The 25012-nt window shown below is 37.9% G+C and overlaps 1 protein-coding gene across 2 annotated transcripts in view; it reads left to right on the forward strand.

Annotated features, from left to right (window-relative positions):
* Positions 1 to 846: 846 nt before the first annotated feature.
* Positions 847 to 25012, forward strand: part of LOC101848760 (vacuolar protein sorting-associated protein 8 homolog) — a 45995-nt gene continuing 21829 nt past the window's right edge. The window contains exons 1-24 of one of the 2 annotated variants that reach the window (XM_013084409.2): positions 847 to 949; positions 4693 to 4761; positions 5553 to 5701; positions 6132 to 6219; positions 7565 to 7597; positions 8135 to 8189; positions 9132 to 9256; positions 9927 to 10013; positions 10918 to 10985; positions 11186 to 11236; positions 11797 to 11899; positions 12415 to 12471; positions 12816 to 12938; positions 13392 to 13472; positions 14687 to 14770; positions 15998 to 16084; positions 16752 to 16862; positions 17308 to 17445; positions 18966 to 19055; positions 19671 to 19717; positions 20365 to 20587; positions 22200 to 22341; positions 23058 to 23100; positions 23617 to 23689. In XM_013084409.2, the coding sequence (XP_012939863.1) occupies positions 869 to 949; positions 4693 to 4761; positions 5553 to 5701; positions 6132 to 6219; positions 7565 to 7597; positions 8135 to 8189; positions 9132 to 9256; positions 9927 to 10013; positions 10918 to 10985; positions 11186 to 11236; positions 11797 to 11899; positions 12415 to 12471; positions 12816 to 12938; positions 13392 to 13472; positions 14687 to 14770; positions 15998 to 16084; positions 16752 to 16862; positions 17308 to 17445; positions 18966 to 19055; positions 19671 to 19717; positions 20365 to 20587; positions 22200 to 22341; positions 23058 to 23100; positions 23617 to 23689 (2208 nt within the window). In that variant the 5' untranslated portion in view covers positions 847 to 868. The remainder of the gene's footprint in view (positions 950 to 4692; positions 4762 to 5552; positions 5702 to 6131; positions 6220 to 7564; positions 7598 to 8134; positions 8190 to 9131; positions 9257 to 9926; positions 10014 to 10917; positions 10986 to 11185; positions 11237 to 11796; positions 11900 to 12414; positions 12472 to 12815; positions 12939 to 13391; positions 13473 to 14686; positions 14771 to 15997; positions 16085 to 16751; positions 16863 to 17307; positions 17446 to 18965; positions 19056 to 19670; positions 19718 to 20364; positions 20588 to 22199; positions 22342 to 23057; positions 23101 to 23616; positions 23690 to 25012) is intronic. The other variant, XM_035970586.1, reaches the window with a different exon arrangement.

Below are 25012 nucleotides of genomic sequence, written 5' to 3' on the forward strand. Positions count from 1 at the left end.
TATTTCTAGAGGTTTGAGACCTTTTGCGGTCAGAAACCGAATGACAGACCTCACTTCTACCCTTGACCAATTTTCCAAGGGGGTAGCCATCTTTTGAGAACTGCTGTGCTCGTTTGGTTTGTGCGATGCTCATGGTGCTCAATCGGGACATTTCTAAATGATTGTTTTACAAGTGTGCGTTTATAGAATGTGAAAATATTGAATAGCTTTCAAATTACAGCCAAATTCCGGTTTTCCGTGGGACAGCCCTCGTACCCACAAAAGACGGGGGATGTTGTAATTCAAGTAATGCCTGTTATGTAATCCACACTGCATGCTATTCCTGTTAGCCCATGTGCCAATGAGACAAAATTCTTTTATACACGAGAGAGCAACACCGAAAAAAACAACACGATAGCTAAAAATTAGGCCAGAAGAAGAGGTGTAGGCCTACATGGCAAATTATTTTCTATTTTCCAGTAGGTAGGCCCTACTGAGATTTTAAGTTTCCAAGAAGGTCATATTTGAAACAGAATATGCGAAATAACATGTCTCAAGAAGATGGTAGGCTTGCAAGACAAGAAAAAACAGTTCACAACTCAGCCATTAGAGAAATGGTGGGTAGGCCTATAACGTTTAACTATACCAGTCTCAGAAATGTGCCAGAAAGTGGTCCTTGAATCGATCATAAAATACATTGAGAGACAAGAAACAAGGTGGTTTGAGCAAATTATGAAAATGCGATCTCAACAGCCAGTATAAGTATAATCGAGCAAAGATTTGTTTTGTCATTCGCCCAGTTCACATTTTTTATCAACCAGAAAAGAGCGAAGGGAGGCTACTAGGCTAACTTTTCCAAGAAGAAGAGCCGATGGAGAAGTAAATAAACATGGCGGAAGAAGGCGTAGCAGACACTCCGAGTTTGTCCTCGGCGGATAAAATAAGTGCTTTGTCGTTTGATATTGACGAGGTAGGCTAATAATGCTACTGGCACAGTTTTGTGCAAATGGCCCAAGCATGGTTTTGTTTGCCGCTTGACGTTTTATCAGTCACCACTGAAACTAAATCTATCCCTTGTCTTGTTACGCTAACAAAAATCTCTTGTCAATATTGAATATAATATATTGTCATACTCAGACTCAGGAACTCTTGTTCTCCCTCTACTTTTATAGAATTGAATCTAGATCTAGATCTAGATTTTAGATTAGATCTAGATTTCTAGTTCTAAAATATTAATAATATAGATATAATCTAATTTAACTTAGTCTAAGTCAGTCTCTCTCTCCTCTCTCTCTCTCTCTCTCTCTCTCTCTCTCTCTCTCTCTCTCTCTCTCTCTCTCTCCCCCCCCCCTCTCTCTCTCCCTCTATCTCTCTCTCTCTCTCTGTCTCTCTCTCTCTCTCTCTGTCTCTCTCTCTCTCTCTCCGTCTCTCTCTCTCTATCTTTCTTAAATTCTCTCTCTCTTTCTTCCCTTTGTAATTTTTTGTTGTTGTTCGGTCACTCTTCTGTCTCCCTGTGAGTTTTTTAGAGTTATTTAAAGTCGATCTAGTAGGGCCTACTTAAATATTACTGTTCTAAGTGTTAGAATTATTAAAACATTTTGGTAGTTAAATATAAATAATATAATCGAAGTGGCTGTGCGTACGGCTACTGTACGCATAGCCTCGTGGCTATGCGTACGGCCCTCCAGTATGCATAGGATGGAGGCTATGTACGGCTCTCCACTTCACTATGATTATATATATAAGCTAGGCTTTGTAGGCGGCACATTTAAAACTATCAAACTGTACTGCTACAAGTGGGCAAACTTAAACCCTGGAAAGGCGCAGGCCCTTTATAAAGGGCGTGAGCCGGGCTACCTGGGAAGCGCGCAGGCCCTTTATAAAGGGCGTGAGCCGGGCTACCTGGGAAGCGCGCAGGCCCTATATATAGGGATGACCTACTTCGATTGGGAAGCGCGCAGCTATAAAGGGCATAGACGCTGACCTTTTTTCAATGGAAAATTCCAGCATTCCTGATATATGAAAAATGACGTGGTAAATTACAGGTCAAAATTATAAAGGGACCAATGACTTTGCTAGTTATCTTGATCTCGTAGAACGTCTCTTGGCCAAAGTTGTACTTTATAACAAAATAGTTCACTCAGCCAAAAAGGTGTCCGTGAAAGTCCGCACATTGGTTCAGATGCGCTGCAGTCTTTGTTTTGAAGCTCTTTCGTTTCACCAGAAAAGAATAGGGATAGCACAGTTTGTTAGTTTCACTTTTATATATATATATTTTCACACAAATAGGTAACTCTGATCGCAAAATCCGTTTAATTGGCTCAATTATAGCCTGAGTGAACTATCTTGTTATAATGTATCGATCTTTGTCTTGGCAAAAATATCAATCGATAAAGTGACGCGGTCCATCTGAGCGATTTATCAAGGCCGTGAGCGTACTTCTACGTATCCATAGAGTTACCCCCTTTTAAACCTATAGTGTACATCTATGCTTGTATCTAATCTAAGGGCCGTATGTAGGGAGGGCCGTACGCGTGAGGGCTGTACGCATATATATATCCACGACGCTATGCGTACGGGAGGGAGGGCCGTACGTACGCATAGCTATGAGGCTATGCGTATACGGGAGGGACGTACGCATAGCCACAGCCAAATATAATTGGTAGGCTAAATTTTTACTTTTATGCACCCACACACAGATGCACTGATTTGAGGATTAAACTGCCATAATTTTTGCTGCAGAACACACTCACCCGTATGCCACCAAAACCCTTGCAAATCAATTTGTTTCAAGTAAAAATATCAATCCTAATTGCCAAACCATCAAATCATTGTTTAATCTAGTTGGGGGTAGGGGGGGGGCATGCCGCCCTGAAACCCCCCAGTTTCTTTTTAGGACAGGGGGGCCTGAAACCCCGCATGTTGTTAAAAATTAGCCAAATTACTACGTCACTTGTCCTAGTTGTTTTCAAACATGATCAAATAACTCAATAACTATTGATTTGCTGCAAAAATGAAGGACATTTCGTGTTCAGCATGCAAAATACTAGTTACTAGAAAAAAAGTATAAAACGTGTACATGAGACGGGTGCATGAGTTTTTAAAAAAAATTAATTATTTAACAGACTAAGTTTTAACTAGATCTATTTTATGGCCCCAAAGACCAATATAAACTGACAAAATTTAATACAACAAGGAGAGAGGTGTCTTTCTCTGTGATCAGGCCTCGGACTGTTCTACTCCTCCTGTGTGTAAATTGAACTTGCTGGGACTGATCTAGGCTAGCATTTAGTTTAGTAGCCTGATAGATAAAATTAGAGCTTTTTAATCCAGCCTCAAATTTTAGGTTTCCTTTTCACTTCTCAAATCAGTTGTGACGAATTGACAGTAGGCCTAACTGTATTCTGGCTATTTTCCTCCTCACTCCACATTGTGGTCACTTACACACACTTGATGTGTTGACGGAAAAATTTTTTTTTTTACTATAAAAACATGTAACATTGCTAGCTGGCCTTCAGGACATCATAAAAGGACTCACTAAGAGCTTTAAACATGACAAAGGACTCAGAGCTTTAAACATGACAAAAGGGCTCTTGTGGCCTAGATAGATGTTAAGGTGTTGGCCTCTCATTCAAAGGTCCCGGGTACGAATCCGGGTAGCGACCGAAAAAATGTTCTTCTTTAAAATTGTCTCCTTTCACCTCCTTTCCTGCTCTCTAGCAATGTTCTGTCGTCTGCTTTCGTCCTCTTTCTGCCCCTGACCCCTCACCTACTTTGTCCCCCTCCTCTGGGCTCCTGACTCTTTCTGCAGCCTTTGTACTGCTACTTCTTGGCTCCTTCTTATTGAGCTCTGTCTTTCTGCCACACCCCTGATCTTATGGTAGGAAAGATCTACCCCCAGCCTTCTCGGACAAGGGCGAAAAATATCGGAGGGCCCGGGTGCTAATTGTGCACGTTAAAGATCCCTTGGTGGTCTAAAATCGATAAGAGTAGGCTTCAGCCGCCACCGGGGCAAAATTCAAAATTTCCTACCAACTGAAAAAGTTTAATAAAATGTGTCCCGCGCACTCATTTGACCTTATGCAGTTGCGAGCGCTGTACAATACTTACCAATTTTTTGTTTCTCCTGAGAAATTCAAAAATTTGAGTTGATAAGGTTTCAACAGAGCGCAGATGATAAGTTTGATCCATTTACAGTGACCCTTTAATTTAATGTCTGTTTCCTCAAACATGCATATAGACAGTAGAATTTTATGATGGGAAGAATGAACATTTTTTTTTTGAATGTGTAATTGCACTTTATCCAACCCTTACACCTAACATTCGTCTTGGATCGATAATTTTTGCTGAATGTGCTCGACCTTTCATTTGATTTCGAATCCTCGTAAAAGTTTCTGATGATTTGCTATGCATTTTTAGTAACTTTTTTTCTGGCCTATTTTATATAATTTGGTTCGCCAACCCTGGATTCATTCCTTTGAGAAAGGCAAGTGATAGTGATGTGCATTATAATATTATGTGTTGCTTTTGATTCTATGTGTTGCTTTTGATTCATGATGATTTGGCTTGATAATCTTTACTTCACTTTAGTTGGTCAGTATTTTATTTTTTTGCTAAAGATTTTATGTTTATGATGCAAGTATTGAAAGTCAGTGACAGGCTATTTTTGAATTTTGCTTTATTCCCTGTTTATCAATAACTTTTCTTTTGCAGCTTGATGACTCCGAGTTTGAGATCCCAAAGGTTGACAATGTGCCAACATTAGAGAGTATTTTGAATGAGGTAAAAATGAAATAGGAATAATAAATAAGCAAGTAATTTCAATATTATGAGTTTAGAAAAATTGCCTAAAGTATAGTGGTAAGGAAGAAAGGGAATTTATTGTGTTTTTTTTCCCAGTGGAGGGTGTGTGCATTGTTTTGTGGCCTTGAGAATTGCATATTTGGTGTGCATACATGTGATGGTGTTTGCTTTGTTGAAGTATGGGTAGCACAACCATGCATCTTTCGTATTTATTTTTGTTCTTCATGAATTGTATTTTTTATTTGACATTGTGTTTTAGACATTTTGACATTACAATTTAGATGAAAAGAATAGTACACAAGTTGAAAAATAAAATTAGAACCATCAGTAAAGTATGTTTAAAACAACATTCTAAGTTTTTCATGTGACTAAAATTGGACACAAAATCACCCACTACATAAATCATTCATTAATTACATGAGTCACCTATGGATATTTGCTTTTCAAACGGGAATGAAAAAGTGTCTAGTGCTACCGGTTTTGTTTCATATTTAAAGCATAAGTTGTGTATAAATATTTATATATGCCTAGCGTACTTTACTGTCATAATAGGAGAATTAACTGTCAACAGCTGTCAAAACACTTTAATAAAATTGGTCTCATTAGTCTTCAACTTCAAAGAGTTTAAAACGTGACTTCATACATTACAGTTCTGTCAAGTTGGCTTTATGAGCAGATTGCAAGATTTCATTATATATGCTGGTAGGCTACTTATTTCATGTTTGTACAGTGATTTTTGAATTAATGTTTGAATCATACTTTTGTCTCAGGCTGATGATGACTGCTCAGTCCTGGGAGAGGATGAGCTGGGTCTGTCAACGGCAGCTGCTCGCACCATGCAGCTGCTGCAAGCTGGGGAGTCTGCGGAAACGTCTTCCCTGTCTAGCCAGGACAGTCATGACTCACGGCGTAAAGATAGGTCAGTCGAAGACTTAAAATGTAACATTGTGTCTTTTTAAAACTCATTTTTGTGTTTTCTTTGTTGTTTAATTGTGGCCTCTGTTTTTTGTAGCACAAAAGAGTGGTTTGTAGTGTAAGCAGCTTCCTTTTCTTTTTGTTTGCATACTTTTGCTATGTATGTATGTATGTATATGTCAGTTTCTTGTGAAGTGTGTTTGTTGTACTATCTTGTCGAATTTTGTGTCTGTTTATCTTTCTCGCTTCTTTCCCACCACATAATGGCTGTCAGTATCAATGTGCCACTCTCTACTCAAACAATAACTTGCTGATTTGTCATCATTAAGAAAAGTGGAAAAAAGAAACCGAAAGAGTATTGTGCAAATAGAATTCTATATTCTTTTCATTCCAGTTCTTGGTGAATTTTGGTTTTATATGTTTGAACATTTCAGAGGAAAAAAGCCTGTCGGCACAGTGCATGGATCTGTGCTGCGACCGAGCAAACTGAAGAGTGTCTCAGCTCAGTTGTTGTCTGCTGCGGTAAGTTCCCTTATTATGGCTTGTTCACTTTTGTCTGACCGTGGCTAAAACAAGATAAGAACAAATAGCTGTGTTGTATCTTCTCAGGTCTTTGCATGCGGGTCTAAAAGTTGAATGACCAACAGATTCTAGAAACTGATTTTTGAAGGTCACTGCAAACTAAGGTTCTAACCCGTCTTCTTTGATGTTAGTCTAGGGTGGGTCCAAAAAATAATAGGAGATTTTCCCAAAACATCAAAAAGTCTACCTATTTGCATCAACACCACACTTTAGTTATTATCAGCCTGGAGATTTCATTTTGACTTTGGAGTGTAGAATATTATGTACAGCCAACCCTGTGAACTTTTGTTTTCACTGTTGCAAACCCTCTGGTGTCAATGGAAAATGCTATTTTATCTCTGTGATTTCCATGCTGGTGTGTCTGAAAGGAAAACCATGTTCATTATTATGTTGGTCTTTGGGAGCTTGTGAGCCCTGAGGTGTATCTCATGCCGAAGTGCCTGGTTCAATCCTTGGTTCGAGTTGGTTTGGCTGATTGATAACTGTGTGTTTTTTCCCTGTTTTTTTTTGTTCTCTCTGATTCCAATTCAGGTGGGATTTGGTAACCTGGATTTCTTGGATAAGATAAAAGAAGGGCATGTTTTTGTTAACACGTTTTCTGTGACATGGAAGAGACCTCAGCTGTTGAAGATCAAAGAAAAGTAGACCAGAGTAGGCTGGTTGCCAGAACAAAATTGTTAATTATGCTCTATTTAACACTGATTAAACTCAGGTCAGTATAAATGCTCAAAGAGTTTCTTTGAGAGCAGCATTTGGCACCCTACAAAAAGAGGGACACTGTTATTCTAATCAACTGGATGGCCACATCTGTAAAAATCAGTTGTCCTGTAAGATAAATGATGGAGTGGCTTTCATTGAGATTTAGAGGGGGAACAAAAAAGAAGTACTTTACTAGTAGTGCTATGGAATGCATCATCAGTCAAATGTGTCTTATTCACAGGTGAAGATACGCCTTATTTAGCTTTGATGCTCAAGAGAAGCTATCCTGATTCTTTAGACAAAGAAATGTATCCCCTTAGCTAAGTGTATACATGTACTGTACCCAGCAGACATAATATGTATCAGACCAAAAACAGCAATGCCTGAAATGAGTCAAAAGCAAAGAATTCCTACCCTTTTCAACAGACGAAGGCTGTCTTTGACACTGAATTTGGAGAAATTATCTGAAAGTAATTTCTCTGCCGATTATGCTTTTTGTCTCTCCCACCACTTTATCACTTTATGTCAACAGAATTTTAATTCTCGTTTTATTTCTTTCTCATTTTATTTCTGATTGTATTTTTAGGATCGAGTGGATGCTGGGATGCCTACTGCTTTGGTAAGTTTCACCTCGATATTGTGTGTTTTTCACCTAATCCTTTTCCATGTGGGAAACCGAACATGCTTTACGTGCCTCCTTAATAAATAGAATGATGTCCACACTTTTACACTTTTACTGTAAGGAGGTTGTAATAGAGTGTGTTTGCAGTCACCGATGTATTTGTAATGTTTTGTATTGAATTCTTACTGTGGTGAATTTAGATTTTCTGTGTCTAGTATCGATTCTTTGGTGTAGAAGCATATTTGAACTAAATTTGAAAGCCAAGAGCATAGCTGAACGACCACTTTTATCATAGTAAATGTCTCCTGTTTAGATTTGCAGTTGATTTTTGTCAAATTAAGAGACTTTCTTTTCAATACAAAAAGTCTTTTTTTTAATCAGCAGATCAGGATGCAGCCTTATGTGTCACATACTCTCTTATGGACATTAATGGGTTGTTAGAAAACTGTAAATGAATGTCTGTTATATCTGTAATTATCAACTGCTGATTTAGATAGGTTGGGATTTTAGTGCTTTCTATTGTTTTAATTTCAGGTTGTTTCGTCTTTTATTGGTATCGGCACATCACATGGTCTGGTTTTGGTTTTTGGTGAGTATTTTATAAGTAGATGTAAGATTTGTCTATTTTATTTTCATTCCAACTTATTTCATCCATTTTTTGAATAGTTGAGAATGGTTGTGTATTGTAGGAAAATATTTATTTATTTATTTATTTATTTATTTATTTATTTATTTATTTATTTATTTATTTATTTATTTATTTATTATGAGTATGAGTGTATTCTGTGTGTGCTTGTTTAGAGAAAGTGTGATAGAGAAACAGAGAGAGAAATAGAGAGAGGGAGACAGACAGACAGAGACAGAGAGAGAGGAAGGGGAGGGGGGGGGAGAGAGAGAGAGAGACAGAGAGAGAGAGAGAGAGATGCTTGGATTATGTAGTTGTATTTCATCTGATTTTTGCTGCTGAGGCTGGTTTAAGGAGATAAAATAACATTTCATATTCTATATCTTCCCTTGTAGAAAGGTCATAGTACAAGCTATTGTTTCATTTTCTGGTCTCTTCTTTTCGCTTCACTCCTTCTACCTCTATCTTTATTTAGAATTTTGTCTGCGATTGCAAATTTGAGGCTGCTGGAGAGCTGAACAATACAATAAACTGTGCAGAGAAGGATTACATATTATATTATTATATTGAAGTTTTCTTCCCCCATTGGCCATGAAACCACGTGTCACACATTGAGACGCCTTTGTCAACTTCTAATTTTTGTCTAGTTTTAAAATGTTTTTGATCCTCATTCTTTTTGTCACTTTTTAGAAGTACATTTCTTCCACTGTGTAACAAGAGCAGTTTTATCATTTGTGTTTGTGGATGGTCGGAGGGTGCCACTGAGGTAGGTCCTACTTCTTTCCTTTCTTTTTGTCTATTATTTCTGTCTGTCATTCTTGCCATTTCCCTGCACTAAATGCCCACTGTTGTATCGATGTGTTTATTTTTCTTTACTCTGACAAACTCAAACTCTGCATGTTTCAGACCCCAAACAAGTGCTGAAGTGGTGTCTGGGCAGTACAGCTGTTGGGGCTCAGTATGGCTCCGTCTCTGCTCTCAGCTTCAACCGAGACTGCACCAGGCTGCTATGTGGATTTGCACGTGGACAGGTCAGAGGGTGATTTATGGGTGCTGGACTGTGGTGTTCTCCTGCTACTTCTTTTTCAGTTTGAGTCTTAAATGACTGTGGTTCTTGTCTATTCCTGGGGAAATATGGTTGTTGTATTTTTTTAAAAATCTGGCCTAGCTGCAAACCGCTGGTGCTTACACATGCTTGCACTCTTACAGACTGCTAGAGATCATACTGGATTATGTTTGTCATTGCTTGGAGCAGTGGTACTAGTGAGAGTGCTGATTGGTTGTTGTTTTTTTTTCCTTTTTTTTTGGCTGATCGTTTTTCATGAGTTCTTCACTATCAGAGGATGAGTGATTACTCAAGGCTATCATGAGCCTTATGTATAATCTTCAGAACATATACCTCCCTCCCCCCCCCCCCAACCCCTCATAAAACTGTTTTGATAGGATGTCACTATTTACAACTTTCATAGAGTTGAGTGAAAAAGTCATTGTTAATTGACTCACTCTGTTTTGTCTATTCGCTATAATTTACTTTAAAAAAATGTTATGTGCTCTCTGTTTCATGTTTCTCAAAATTTCTCCGTCTGAAAGTGTAGCGGGCTTTCAAAGTGGAAGTGTTGAGAATGCTTTCAATTATGAAGGAGCTATTGCTTTTGATAATGTTGAAACAGCCTTAAATGTCTTAAGTTGTTATCCTTCCAGATTACTATGTGGGACTTGACTACGGGCAAACTTCTCCGTACCATCACTGATGCCCACCCTCCTGGCACAGCTGTTCTACATGTCAAGGTCAGTGTTCCAATCTTGAGCTTAACCCCTTCAGTACCACAAAATTTATCATGGGACTGGTACAGATCATGAAGGATAAACTGTTGCCAATAACTTGCTTATATTATTATGACACAACTGCGTACATGTATGGCCCAAGATTGTCTTGTATACAAGTTGTCCATGGGTAAAATCAGGCCTAACGCATTCTCGGGAGAAGCGATGAAGGTTCACAGCTGTGATGATTTGATTGTCTGATTTACAGAAGCGCAGCGACGTATTAGTTTTGTTGTTCAAGAAAAAAGAAAGTTAGTTACTGTTAAGGGAGGGAAATAAAAGATGAAAAGGAATAAAGTGTGTCCCTCTTGCAATGGTTTCTTACTTTGTTACAGTTTTGAAATAGATTTTAATTACAACAGACCAAATTACAAGTTGCTACATAATCTTGCTTACAGCTGTTATTCCTGGTTGTATTTTTGTTCTGGTGTGTGTTCATGTGTATGTAGGTAAATTTTGTGTGATTTCAGCTAGCCTTTGTTTTCTGTTTTTGTGCACAGTGGTATACATATCTTTAGGTATGACTTATGTACATTTCTTTTCATGAAGTAACTGACCCTCGAATTACAGTTGTCATATTTTAATGAGGACACTTTCAGTATGTGCATATCATTTTTGTTTTCGATATAATGTTGATTGGTTTTGGTTACTTTGTGTGTATGTCTATTTTTAGTACATAATGGGCTTCTGAAAGGTCAAAGTTGTTGTGCCTTCGTTAGGTCGACGTATAAAAAAAAAGGAACGCAGTATCCCATGCTTTAAATGACGTGATGTCGCCATATTTTATCTTTGTGTTTGAAAACTCTGCTACATGAGTTTTTCTGTTTATCAATGTGTCTAATTTTTTCTTTTCCCATTCACTCTGCAGTTCACAGATAGCTATGTCCTTGCTGTGTGTAGCGACAGTGGGGGATCTGTTTTTGAGCTCGAGTTCAAGTAAGTGCAGTCTTCTTTTTTTTTTTTTTGTCTGTATGGTTTTCTCAAGTCTTACATTTTCAATTTTTCACCTTTTTTCAACAGCTCTGAATAATAAATGGATAAAAAATTGAGACATGCAGTTACCTTTGTGAAACAATTTCATTATGTGAAAATCAGACAGTCCTAAGTCTCTTAATGTTTTCTTTGTCTATCTTCAGACGACTGATTGGAGTGAGGACATGCGAATCACAGTGCTTGTTTTCTGGCAGGTAACAAGATCTTGTCTTTCAATCTTTTGCTTGCATTTTTTTCTTTTGGACTGTTTTAAGAATACCATCTGTATCATGTGACTTTTGTGTATTTTGCCAAATAGAGAAAAATGGTCATCAATCACTGAAGAAATAGTTTGTGTCAGCTTTCGCTGATAGAGTGCTCAGAAGAATTTATGCTTTTCCTCTTTTGAGCACCTGTCTACTGCTTGTTTTAAAATGCCGAGTCTGTGATCTTTCTGTAGTGAATGGAATCTTGTCGCACAACAATTTTTTTGTGATATCAAATTGCTATGGTAACATGATGATTTTATGAGTGTTCACTGGGGTTTGTCTTATCAGCTTTGATGTGATTATTTGTATGTGTTTATTTGTTTGTTGTTTTATTTGTACAGATATCATGGTTAGTTGATGAGGGCAGCAGTGGTAGGTTCTACTTCTTTCCTTTCCCTCTGCTATTTCTGTCTATCTGTTTTGCTTCTTCCCTCCACTGCATGACTGTTATTGTGTCGATATGCTTCTGTTTACTCAATACCTGCACTGTTTTCTCTTTCTGTTAGTCGCGGAGAAGTATGCACTGTGGAGCCTCTACACATGAACTACACCATAAAAGACCATCCGATGCAGGATGTTATGATTCTGGCCATGGCTTCATTTTCCAAGGTGAACTGTTTTTGCAGTCTTTTTTTCCAGTTTATGCCAGTTTTTCTTTCCTTTCCGTATATCTTGTGAATGGTCTAAAGAGGTTTCTTTAACTGAAATTAAAACTAAACTTACTTTTAAAAGTTGTGCTAGAATATTGATGTGAAGTTTTGCTTGATATAATTATTTTTAGAATGGGAGGACAATGTTGATGCTCTGATCCACATAAAAAGCAAAGGGGTATCTATACAGAATTTACTGATTTTTGAGTAAAGAAAATTCGTGAATACCAACTGCAGTTCATGTATTCAATAAATCTTTTCTGCCGTTGATGACTTTGAGAGCTTAAAGCTGTTCATTGGTTTAGACTGAAAGTTTTCAATTGTTCAAGAGTGGATAAAAATAGCAGCTGCTTGTATTTGAGACACATAATGTTAATATCTATCATAGGGAGTAGCATCCTCAAAAGCATGAATATTATCTTAACGTGAGATATGTGTGTTAATGGTAATTGGATATATGTTTTTGTTTTTCAGGTCTTGTTGGTGACTTTGAGACCTCATCTTAAAGTGATGTTCACTTATCCCCTTAAGGTAACCTGCTCTTAGTTATTCTTCTTTACTTATTCTTCTCCTCTTATCTTCTTCTCCTCTTATCTTCTTCTCCTCCTCCTCCTCCTCCTCCTTCTCCGCCTCCTTTTCCTCCTCCTGCTTCTCTTTGTACCTTTGTCTTTAAAAAAGTTGTAATTGGAGGAGAAAGAAATGGTTTTCATTTATACACTTCCAAACAATTACCCTTGTGGTTTATAGTTTTCGCATTATCTTCCTGAAAGATTTCCTGAGCATGATGTTTCAGTACAAACTTCTGACATAAAAACCCACCACATTTTAATTGTAGAATAAGTTTGTTAAATCCAATTTCTGTTTTTGTTCTATAGGGTGACGGTTCCACCTTGCCTTTGTTGGCTTGGCAGTTTGTCATCATCCAGGTGTCGGAGAAAGACAGAGTCATTGATCCAGTACTGTCCTTTGCCAGAGACAGGACCATTTACTTCTATCAGGTATATTTTAAGAAAATTCTCCATGCTGTACGTCAGATATCTTTATAATGAGGATGCCTTCTTTACGTACATGTATCTTGATCTTGATATTTATGTAGATATTTTGTATATTGATGTGTGGGCCTAACAAAAGGGTGCGGAAAGTGTGCTTTGTCAAACCGAGACTATGAGAAATCGGATTTCTGTCAAAAGTGAAGTGTGATGACAGAATGTTTATTTTACCATTTTTTCTACCATCTCCTGAAAGATTTTTACTAAGATGGGTTGAGTTCCAGAAATACTAAAAATATTCTGAATACGGTGATGTTTTCCGTTAAATTTCTGGATGGGTTTCACAACCCATTCAAAATAGGACCCAAACTTACAATATATCAACATTTTTGTGGTGAATTCCCCATTTTTATAGTAACTAGTGCTCCGAAAACTATCTCTGACCTACTGTCTTTCACTCAGGTGATCTGTCAAGGCCCCCAGGACATACGGGCTGTTGCTCTCCAGAAGATGGAGGTCCCTTACCAGCTCCTGAGCATCACGGTGTGTGTCTTTGTGTTGGCATAATTTATAAGTCTTATATAGTGGTCAACCTTTTCTCATTGAGCCCTCTGCATCCCGTATTTCTCAAAGTATGCAATACTAAAAGAAGAAAATTTCTATGTGATGTACTATTCGGGGTCTTTCATAAAAAAATTTATTGTTTACCCAATGGCTCTTATATTCTAAAGAACAGTACCAAATATATTTTTTACATTTATTTAAGAGATAAGTTATAACAGTGTACAACACATGTATAACAGGATAAAATAGACAAAGGTGGATAGACATCACCAACTTTAAAAGGCTGCCTCAAGTCAAGTTGCAGGGTCATGTCATTCTCCTCCACTTTTTTATCATAAGCATTGCTTCCAATTTTGCCTTCGTCATGGGAACCCTTTGCAAAGTAAGATTCTATTAATTGAGAATATGTAAACAGCAACTGACTGCGTGCGAGAAACCATTTTAGCAGGAGAGGAAGAGAGAAGAAGAGAGAGGTGGATCACCGGCATCTGTGATGTTGCGGTTAGGTGATTCGCTGTCACACGCAGGAGACCTGAGTTCAGTTTCTAAGTGGGGAGAAAATTTTTAGCAAGTAGTTTGATCTCTCTGCTTGGATGTATCCCTCTCAGCCCGGGTTGGCCCTGACAGGCAGGGTCAGAAGCCCGCCTCCTAAATAATCTAAATTGTGTCGATGAGGTAACAAAAACGCCTACATTAAAAAAACAATTTTTGATTTAAGAAAGAGAGGTGGATCAGAGCCGGAATCTTTAATCCCTAAAAAAAATATTGTTTAAATAATTAAAAGCATTTTATAACTTTTCTAAAAGAAGTAGAAAATTGTATTAACATTTTGCAGTAGGCTCAGGGTCATTGCTCATGGAAGAGATGTTTCCAACAAAGGGAAGACTATTTTTTCCAGTATCTCCATCTTTTTGCTGGGCCACTATATCCTACTCTACCTGGTTATGCCCTGACATGTGGGGCTGAAGAAGCTCAGTTCCTAAAGTATTAAATTGTGTTGATTAAGGAACTAAATTTATGAAGCCTATGGACAACTCAAATGTTGTAATTATATTAAAATCACTGAAATTTTGGCATTTTCAATACATAGTTGATTGCTAAATGAATCAAAGCTTGAAGGCAAATTTAGTTTTGATAGCTGTTGAGCTGTACTCTCCTCCTCATTAAAAAATGTTATTTTTCCTTTGCTCCAGTGGATGAATGCTCGCACTTTGGTGTGCTTGGATCGTACGGAAAAACTGCATGTGATTGATGTACGCTCAGAAGAAGAGCTGGAGGTAGGTATTTGTTGTTTTCAATGCAATAAGTTTGTCTAAGCATGTGATTGAAAAGAAAGTTTTAATTTTTTCTCCAGCAGCTTATGTCTATTTTTGTGCCGATTTGCCTCACTTTCCAGGACTGGCTCATCTTACTACGAAACAGAAGAAGTTTTATCTTGTTTGAAAGAGGATAATATAGCTTGTTCTTAGCACTAGGATTATATCTTTTAGGAATGTCACTTTTCTGTGTATAATTCTTGGATGTCTATTTGTGGATTGGATACCAAAATGTCTTTTCAGAAACATTAGAACTGTTAATGAAAGTCTGCCTGGATTTTTGTGGTACTTTTTACTTTAATGAGTTTTGATTTTTAGGTGGGCATTGTGTTTTTCTTGTTTTCTGCGGGGTTGAAGGTTCCTCAAACTCTAACTAACTTTTATTGTCCTGTTTCTCTTTGGTCATCGGGACAAAGGAAGGGTTGTCAGTAGTCATTGATCTAAGAGTAAGATACTACATTTTATGTATTTGTCTTGTTTATTATATGTATTCTTATATAGCTTCTTGAACTGTTTATCTCTGGAGGGGGTTTTCCCACAATGCCAGAGCCCTCTTTTGGTACGAAAGGTAAAAGTGACAAACCTGTCACCTTTGATAAGGTGTTAAGCTGCAAATGACTTGGATCTGGTTGACTGGAGTCTTTTCTTTCAACTGAAACCGAATGAAAGGATCGTTCTTTAGCAATGGTACAAGCATTCCATTCTCTTTTATATCTTTTTTGTATTAAAAAGAAAATGAATGTCCCAAAGTTTTCTTGTTATTATTGTTAATGTTGTTGTTAGCATCCCAAACTGTTAAATAGTTCTGCCAATCCTTGTTCGATTAAGGTGTTTATTACAATTGACTATTCCATAGAACTGCAGACGGTATTGTGGGGTTGTTGTTGAAAGTTTCAGATTTTGATTTTGTAGTTTGAGGTGGTTGAAAGGCACCGCTGAATGGTCCTACCTTGTTACTTTCCCCTCTTTTATTTCCTGCCTGTCTCTTTTTCCCTTTTTTCCTTACACCTAATGACTGTAATTAAGTTCAGTATGGATACCTTGCGGGCTTTGATGCAGGGAGGAACTGAACACTAAAGGACTTGTCCGGTGTGCAATGACGTTGTTGCCCAGGTCAGGTAATACAGTAATTAAGATGATGTGTTTCTCATTACTCAAACCGACAAATAAAGATATGTAATTTCACAGGTGATAGATGTTGCAGGCACACAACTGGTGTATGGCACCAGCTACTTCAAGTCCCTGGCCACAGGAGGAAATGTCAGTCAGGCTCTGGTGAGGGAAAACTTTAAAAAATTTTTATTTAGAATATGCTCTTGTACTCTGAAAAGCTACTACAGTATGGGACAGGATCTTGAACTAGTCTCCTTGTGGTCCTATCTTTATGTGTATTTAGCTGCCTGTCTTCTTTAATGGTATACATTATGTCTTGAGGAGTGTAAAAATGTTTGCAAAACTCTCCTTTGCTTGAAGTCGTACAAATAGAAGTCTCAAGCCTTGAAAATCCCAAATGTATTAGGTAAACAGACAGCCCTTGCTGCAGAGAAACAATTTTGTTGTAGCCTCTTCCAGTACCTGTTGTGATATGGTTGAAGAGTTTTGAAGTTACTATACATAGAAGATTAGAGAATTATTGTTCTGATTGCTAACTACATCTCATGTAGGACTCTACTTATTTTGATTTGTGGTCTTCTGAGACTGGGATCTGTGCACCTGATCTCCCTTGGATTGACTACTAGATTCTTGGCCCTGCTTGCTGTGGTGTGCGTTCCATATAGAAGAGTAGAGGCATCAAAGGCTTGCTCAGGTGTGCACTAGGATCCATTGGGTTCAGGACTAAGGCTCACGAAATTATAGTTTTGAAGTGGGTCTAAGGCACCAAACAGCTGTTATTTTGTGCTCTACAGTGTAGTTTAACTCCTGTGTTGTGATTGTCCTTCAGGCATTTGCTGGTGACCAGGCCTGCTACCAGTCGGTTGTCAGTCACAGTGGACAGCTGTTCCTGCTGGGCACTAAGGCTGTTCACATGTTCTCACTCAGGACCTGGAGAGAGGTGAGGGGATAACCAGTCAGTTGTCATGTGGAAGTTTTAGTACTGTGTGTATGCGTGCCTGCGTGAATGCGTGCATTTGTGTGTTCGTTCTTTCATGCGTGTGTGTGGTGTACTTGTCGATGTGTTCCTGCAGGCGGTTATTTTGGGAGAGACAGTGAGAGAAAGAGAGAGAGTGAGAGAGAGAGAGAGAGAGAGAGAGAGAGAGAGAGAGTGAGACAGGTTTTTTTTTGTTTTAAGTCTTTGGCTGCAAGATGGATGTCGAAATACACTGTCTAATCAGCAGTCGATGGAAAAAACTAACTGGAGTATGGGGTCCACCTTCAAAAATGAAGTATTTGTGTCTAATAAAGCGTTGAAGTAAGTTAAAAACTAATGGCTACAAGTTAATTATTGAGCCCCTGTAATTTTCTTTGGTGCTGACAAATAAACATTCATGATTTTGCAGAGGATCACCGTCCTAGCAAAGGAAAGTCGCTACCAAGAAGCTCTGGCTTTGGCCTTGTCATTTTACAATGGCACCGCCAAAGCTGTTATTGGCCTCACAGGCACCAGACAGAAGAAGCAGGAACTCGTCTCGCATGTGGTACGTTGGTCTTCTGCTGTTTGTTTTTGTTTTACTTTCATCCTGCCTTTTGTCTTGGGATTCACACTTGTGGTTCCCACAAAATCTTGAGTTAAATTTGAAATGTGAAGTACATACTTTACCCATGTTTACTCTATAGTATGAATTTTTTAAACACGATTAATTGTTACCCCTAAAAACATTTTTTTAAAGGCCAAATTATTGATTGTTTGCATTTAGCTGGGGGGGGGGGGGGTTGTTGCTTTTGACCTGCTATCCACCTTCAGTGGGAAAATTTAGTTGTCACTATCAGTTCTACTTACTATTGTGCTGTAGTGCTGATGTGACAACTGTGGCCTATCTGAAACAATGAACTTGTCCATCCAGTTGAGATCTCTTAAGGTTTTTGACCGGTTTGATAGTGACATTAGATTTGATGGGATCTTTTGCTCAGAATGATTGAATATGTCACCTTTCTCACAAGAAAATTGCCTGAATCCTTTAGTACCAACTCTATGTAATAGACAGAAAAATTTGGAATTGCTCGCTTTTTTTTTTGCATGCGATTAATGCTTTATGAGTTTTTGCATTGGAAGTGTATTGGTAGTGATATCAAGGACTTTTATTTTTTAATTTTGTTGTTTGGGATCGGCAGTTTACTCTTATAAAAGTGCATGTCATTGGTGTGATAGCACAAGTGCCTTGTACCTTTTTAGAATTGTCTGAATTAACTATCAAAAGTAAATGACTGGGTCCTAATGTAAGATGTGGAAGCAACTAAAAATCTACTTTGTTGTTTTCTTTGCGTAAGACTTACGCATGTGTCTTGGTTTTGACATGTTGTTGTTTACCATCCTTTTTTTCCAATACAGACGGGAATTGCATTCTACTTTTAGATAGCTATTTATTTCATAATGTATCTGTTATAGAACTCACAAAAAAACAAGCAAAATGAATAGGGTGCAGCTCAGAGAAATCCTAGTTTGACATGCTGTCCTTAATTTGTTTGCAAGTTGGATGATTCTGTCTTTGTATATATCTCCTCATTCACCTGAGTGGTGAGGGCAGCCTGTTATTAGGAAAAACTCAAGCTTTTAAAAGTTATAATTGTTACTGGATGACTGGCTTGTGGAGAATATCCTTGAATAAGATAGGCGGATTACACCTTAGCTTAGTAACACCACAGTGACCAGCGATGATATATTTGTGTGAATGAGTAGATTTATTGTTTGTCTTGTTAGAATGACGTGTTTTTTTAGTCCCAAATAGACGTGATGTATGTGTGGTTGGTGGGTGCTCTAGTGTGGTTTGCTCCTTCTTTCCTATGAAACATCTGTTATCCTTATTTCTCCTCCTTCTTTTTTTATGTTTGTTACTCACTTGTAACACCTCTAATCTTCAGTGCTTACATGACCTAATTGTGTTACAAGTGCCATTAAAGTCGTTACTAAATCTAAACCGAGGACATGACGTTGTAGGGGAAGTTTCGGAAAAAGTAAGAACAAGATGGTCTTTCTAACATTCCCTTCTTCTGTTGTCAGATAGTGGAGTTGCTGATGGAGTATGTTGAGCTGTCTATGAGCAGGACTCCGTCCAATGGCAAGATTGAGGAGCTCGAGGATTACTACCAGGTGGGTGTTAATGTTTTGTTGGCAATATAGATTGTAAATTGTAAAGCTCATTTAGCTTGTGTTGAGCAGGGATGTGCGGTCTATATATGCAGATCATTATTAATATTATCATTATTGCTATTATTAGTAGTATTAGTATTAGTAATATTATTATTATTATTATTAGCAGTAGCAGCAGAGGCAGTAGCAGCAGCAGCTTTTTTGTACTTTTTTGTTCAGTATTTCTGTTGTCCTGTTCTTATTCTTGACAAAATGAGGGCTTTTATTGAGCACAGTTTTACTTGTAGTTTTGATATCCTGTCATGTCTACAACTGACAGATAGTGGCTCTGCTGAAACCTCTTTTGATAAATCCTCTTTTGTAAAGTAATGTCCATAAGGCTTCTATCAATTTCATGCTCCTTTCATTTTGAATAAGATTATGTTTAAACAAGGGGCGAGCGTGGAACCAAGAAGTAATCTAGTATGTTTAGACCTTTCTGACAATTGCGATGATTTATTAGTTTTTTCTAAAGTTTTTAGTGATCTCTGTTTTATTCATATCGTCTTTTACTTTGATATTGTGAAGTTGGGTCGAGGGACTTTATATTTTAGAGATGATTTTTGTCTTTTTCAGGAGATTGTTCCAGTGTGCGTGGACTACTGCCTTCATTTAGAGAACCTGTGAGTTGAACAACTTAACTCAGATGAGTTCGGTCTTTTGTGCTATGAAGTATTTGAAATTATATTGTATGCTTAGTGTTAGGCTCCACAATATGCCATTTTAAAAAGTGATGTATGACGAAGTTGTAAACTGAGCAGCCGATATGAAGTTTTTACATCAACATAAGATATAAGGTTGTGTTTTATATGTAAAGGAGAAATGCATGAGTACTTGCTTTACAAATTTTAGTTTTTCTGTTTGAAAAGAAAGTACGACTTGCCATGTTTTACACATTGTTTGAGCGAATTTTAGCTGTGAATGACTTTTGTATGTAAAATCTTTACCTTGGATTGATCACATTTTTAATTCTTTTAAAGTGTTATCATCTCTTTATGCTTTTTCTTCCCTCTCTCCAGTTCTCCTTCTCTCTGCCCCCTCCCCCCACACACACACCCTCTTTCTCCCTTTCATCCTGCCTTTTTCTCTTTTTCCCTTCTCTTTTTCATTGCTATTTAGTATCTTGGGCACCCTGGTGGTTATTATTTTAAAGTTGACCTATTATCAAGGAAATGGCTAGGAACTGGACATTTAAGCTATGTCTCATATCACTTCTTATATCGTATGCCATTTTACCCCTTTTTGACCTGTCAATGAATGTTCTTTGCAGAGAGCTGTTGTTCGATCGCATCTATGAACGGTTTGCAGCGGACGTGATAGCCAAAGGCACGTTCTTGGAATGTCTGGAGCCATACATGCAGACTGACAAACTGACAGCCATTCCTCCAGCGGTGATGAAGGACTTTGTGGACCACTATGAGATGAGAGGACTGCTGGACAGTGTCGAGTCTTGCATTGTGCACCTGGATATTCAGAGCTTGGACATACATCAGGTGAGTGACATAAGAATACCGTTCAAGGAAAAAAAAAGTGCACCGGCTCGTAGCCAGCGGTCATGCCCTATCTATTTCAGCCATTAGAACAGCTGACCAAATTGTGTGCATATTGTCATTAAACATAAAACCAACCAATAAACATAAAACCAACCAATCAATAAATCATTAGGACAGCAAATCAAATGAGCTTTTATAAAGTACTCAGATACTGAAATTGTAAAAGGAAAGAGAAGGATGTAGCAGCAAAGACATTTGTGCAACACCCGAAGAGATTTTAAAATGAAGCAACAAAGTGCGAGACATCAATCATTCCTTGACACTCGTGGCAACAGGCATTTTATTTACACAAATAGTAGTGTGCCGTTATCACAGGATGTAAAACAAAGACCAATACAGCATGGCTTTTGCCATGGAACAGTGCCTTCCTACATCCTGAAAATAGTTTAAAGAATCTCATACATTATTAACATTGCATATTTCACCTTATTTACTAATTGCATTATAAAAAATATTTTGTTATGTGATGAAAATTATGCAGAACTTCATTGTTTTAGAGAAAGAATCTTTTTACTTTGTGTATAAAATATACATGTAAGAAAGCATCTTAATCTTGAATTTGGAAGCATTTTTTCTTTTGTTTCGGCCAACACATTCTCTGGTAAAGTGAAAACTTATTGAAAAGGTCTGCAAGTCGATCTTGGAAGTCTGTTTTCATTTTTCCGTCCCAATCTCATTAACACTTTGCCATTACAAGGCTCATATAGTAAACCGCCCTGCCATCAAAGGCAAAGGCATTTTGGGGAAAATTTTAAGAAAGTGGTTGGTAAATATTGCTGATCGGCGAGATGTGACTGCAAAATGTTAACCAAGACATGTTGAAAATATCTGGAATCGAAATTGTAGGAGTTCTATCATTATTACAATTGGATCTGCATTAATACAAGTGTTTGAAGGGACTCGCAACAATAACGATGCCCCCCCCCCCTCCCTGCCCCACATCTACCCACCTGATCAAATGAATCATTCAGCATGGGATCAAGCTTATATTTACTATATTGGGACAGCGTGGTAAAATCAGGCATTTGTCAAAATAATGAATTTGAAAAAAAACTGCATTTTTCTGCTTGTTTGGCAATTTTTATCAAATTTTTGCTTTTTGGCTTTGAAAAAAACATTTCTGTGAGGATTTTACAGGAAAAAAAATTGATAAAAGGCACAAAAAATGAAATCATGCTGTTTCCAAGGACTCTTAAGCTTTGGAAGTCACCAAATTTAGGCCTCCATTTTCTTGCTAATTGTACTTCTGAAACCAGGTGACCCCACCTTCTTCAATCACAATTATCTTGACTTCTATTAAAGATAGTTGGTGGGTGGTTGGTGGGTGCTCTGGTGTGGTTTGCTCCATCTTTCCTATCAAACATCTATTGTCTTACCTCCCCCTTCTTTTTTATGTTTATTACTCTCTTGTATCACCTCTATTCTTCTGGCGCTAATATAACCTTATGCAGTTGCGAGTACCGTAAAACATCTTCTAAAATTAAAAGGTAGTTGAGTACTTTATTCATTGACAAGGGCCTGGTTCATACGTATGTTATGTACCCTACGACAGGTGGTGAACCTGTGCTGGAGCCACGGCCTGTACGACGCCATCATCTACGTGTACAACAAAGGCATGGCTGATTTCACCACGCCCTTGGAGCAGCTCCTAGTTCAGCTCGGCTCAGCACTCAGCACAGGGAAACAACTTAACGGTACTGCAGGCCCCCCCTATAGTTTTTTAACCCTATCCGTAGGTCTACGTTGTGTTTTACTATTGTATCCATACGACATGGGGAACTCTGAGCCACGACTTTCCAAAAAGGAAATAATTTGTTAATCCGATCCGTATCCTTTGCATAGTAGTCTGTCAAAATTATTTTTTCAGAAATACTGAAAGTTTCAAAGAGATCTTCGCACAAGAAGTGTTCTAAAATGTGAAGAATTTACCCCGGGGGTACAAAATGACCCCAGGGCGTACAGATAGGGTTAAGGCTTTTTTTATCTCATGAATTCTACTTATGAAATTCTGTGAATGAAAAATAGTAATTCTTGAAAATCCTCAGATAAAGGGAAGATATTTTATGCATATTTTTTGATACATCAAGAATTTAAAGAGATGCTCAAATAAATATTCGTCATATTTTATCTCTTTTGACATTGCTGTCCGTCATGTGCAACATGCCTTTTGAAAAGCATAAGATTTGGATAATACAGACGTCTGTATGTTGTAATGGCACAGAAAGACGTTGGACCTATTCCTGTGTGGGCAAGTTTACAGCTAAATGAATTTTTTTTAAATGTTGCCTTACAAATTGAAGTCCACAAATCTCTGTGATAAGATATAGCCTAAACTTTTCATGTTGTCTCTTATGTGATTGATTTGACTTAAAACTTGGATATTTTACCAACTTTTGCCTATGTATTGCAGATGTGAACATCAAACTAGGCAACAAGCTTTTGGTATATATCAGGTATGTGAAGCTACACTTTCACTAGTGAGTGACATACGCAGCCTCAAAATATTTTTGAAATTTCAATTTATCAGTTTTTGAAGCACTTACTCTTTGACAGTGGAAGATGTTTAAAAGTTACTGGCAAATTATAGATTTACAATGTCATAGTGTCACAGATTTAAGAACTTCTGAATTTGGTATCTGGACAATTCGTTACAGACCAATGTCTTAGTCGGGTGAAAGCCCACTCTATTTTGTCTTGTCTCTAGTAAATTCACATGTTGGCTGATTAGTGAGAAATTCACCCTCTTGCCATTTTGGAGGCCTATCAAATCTCTAAGCTTAATATTCTTAATGTTCTTGCCCCTCTGGTTGTACTGCCATGTTGAGTGACACTTGCTACCCCTAATGGGTTTTGACAGAGTACGACTTATGGTACAAAATGTTTAGGTGAAGTTTGGTCTAGAAATTATTAGTTACATACCTAGTTACATATTGTAATCTAAAACCTCATTGTCTCTCTGTTTCCCACAGCTGTTGCCTTGCTGGTCGTGCTTATCCCTTGGGTGACATACCTGATGATTTGGTGTCTGTAGTGAAATCTCAGGTACAGTTTGCATTGTGTTTAATCTTTGTTCAAGTATCGACTCTTTCAGTTTCGAATTCATTGTTTCAAAGACAATGATAATAATAATTGCATTGATACTGTGGATATCTCCGCTCTGCAGCATGCTCTATGTCATCAATGCCTTTCACCCGTGGCAGGGTATAGGCCACATACAAGCTCCTTTCATTTATCTCTGTCCTGGGCCATCCTTCCAAGCTTGTTCCAAGTGAGCTTCATCTCTCTCATGTCCCATGCTTTATGTGCTTTATAGCTAATATTATTCCAGCAGACCTACGAACACTTACAAACATCCACAGCTTCCTGGGAAGTATATGGTGCAAACTGGATTGCACCCTCTCTAACATTAGGATACTGACAAGCTTTTTCACTGTCTATTGTCCGTTACTCATTTCCACCTGAATGAAAGGGGGAAAATTCGTATAAAATGCCTTTCTCAAGAACACAACATCAGGCCCCTGATGAGATTTGAACCCACGACAGGTGAGAGTCCGAGAGCTTAACCAGTAGACCACCAACACAAGAATGTTACTGATATCATTTTCACATTTCGCTGTCAAAGTATAAAATTGTTAGAGATGAATTATCAGGTTCTTTACCTTATTTTGTGATATTATTGAATGATTTGGGATAAAATAGTGTAAAGCAGCTCTTAAAAATTATGTTTTACAAATGTAAAAAAAAGTTGTACTTCTTTAGATAGTCACTCCAATTAACTACTTGATCTTTCTTGCTTACAGTCACCTTAAAAATTACATTTCATTTACCTTCAGTGTGCATGTTCGTGTTTATAATAGTGTCAAAAAATGTTTCAAGAGAGAGCTGTTACTTCACTACCCTGGACGGTGCCACTGACTGAAGTGTCTTTAGGCCATTCACAAAGGGGGGACATTTCTCGTTTGAATGCACAGTAGAATTGTAAATGGGCTGATTCATCAATGTCACGCTCATAACTGTGCCTAATCTACAACAGGGAACTGCTGCTTTTTCGTTCCTAATCCTTACTATTGTCATTTTTTTCCTCTACTTCTTTTGTATGTTTGTCACACTCTTGTGACCCACATTTCCCGGGGTGCCTTGATAGTGTAAGCTGACTTTGTGATGTTGAAGCTAGAGAGGTGAGCAGAGTAAGTCTGATTCCCTGTAAGGACTTCTCTGTTGACATCCACCCCTTGGCGCTCATATGACCTTATGCAGTTGCGAGCGCTGTAAAACCTCTACTAAAACAAAAAAACTAGAGCTGATACTTAGTGATGATGTAGTCATTTTTTTCAACCGTCTGTTTGTGGTCTCAGGTGTTCCAGT

This window comes from Aplysia californica, unplaced genomic scaffold (genome assembly GCF_000002075.1).
Source record: "Aplysia californica isolate F4 #8 unplaced genomic scaffold, AplCal3.0 scaffold00291, whole genome shotgun sequence".
NCBI lineage: Eukaryota > Metazoa > Mollusca > Gastropoda > Aplysiida > Aplysiidae > Aplysia > Aplysia californica.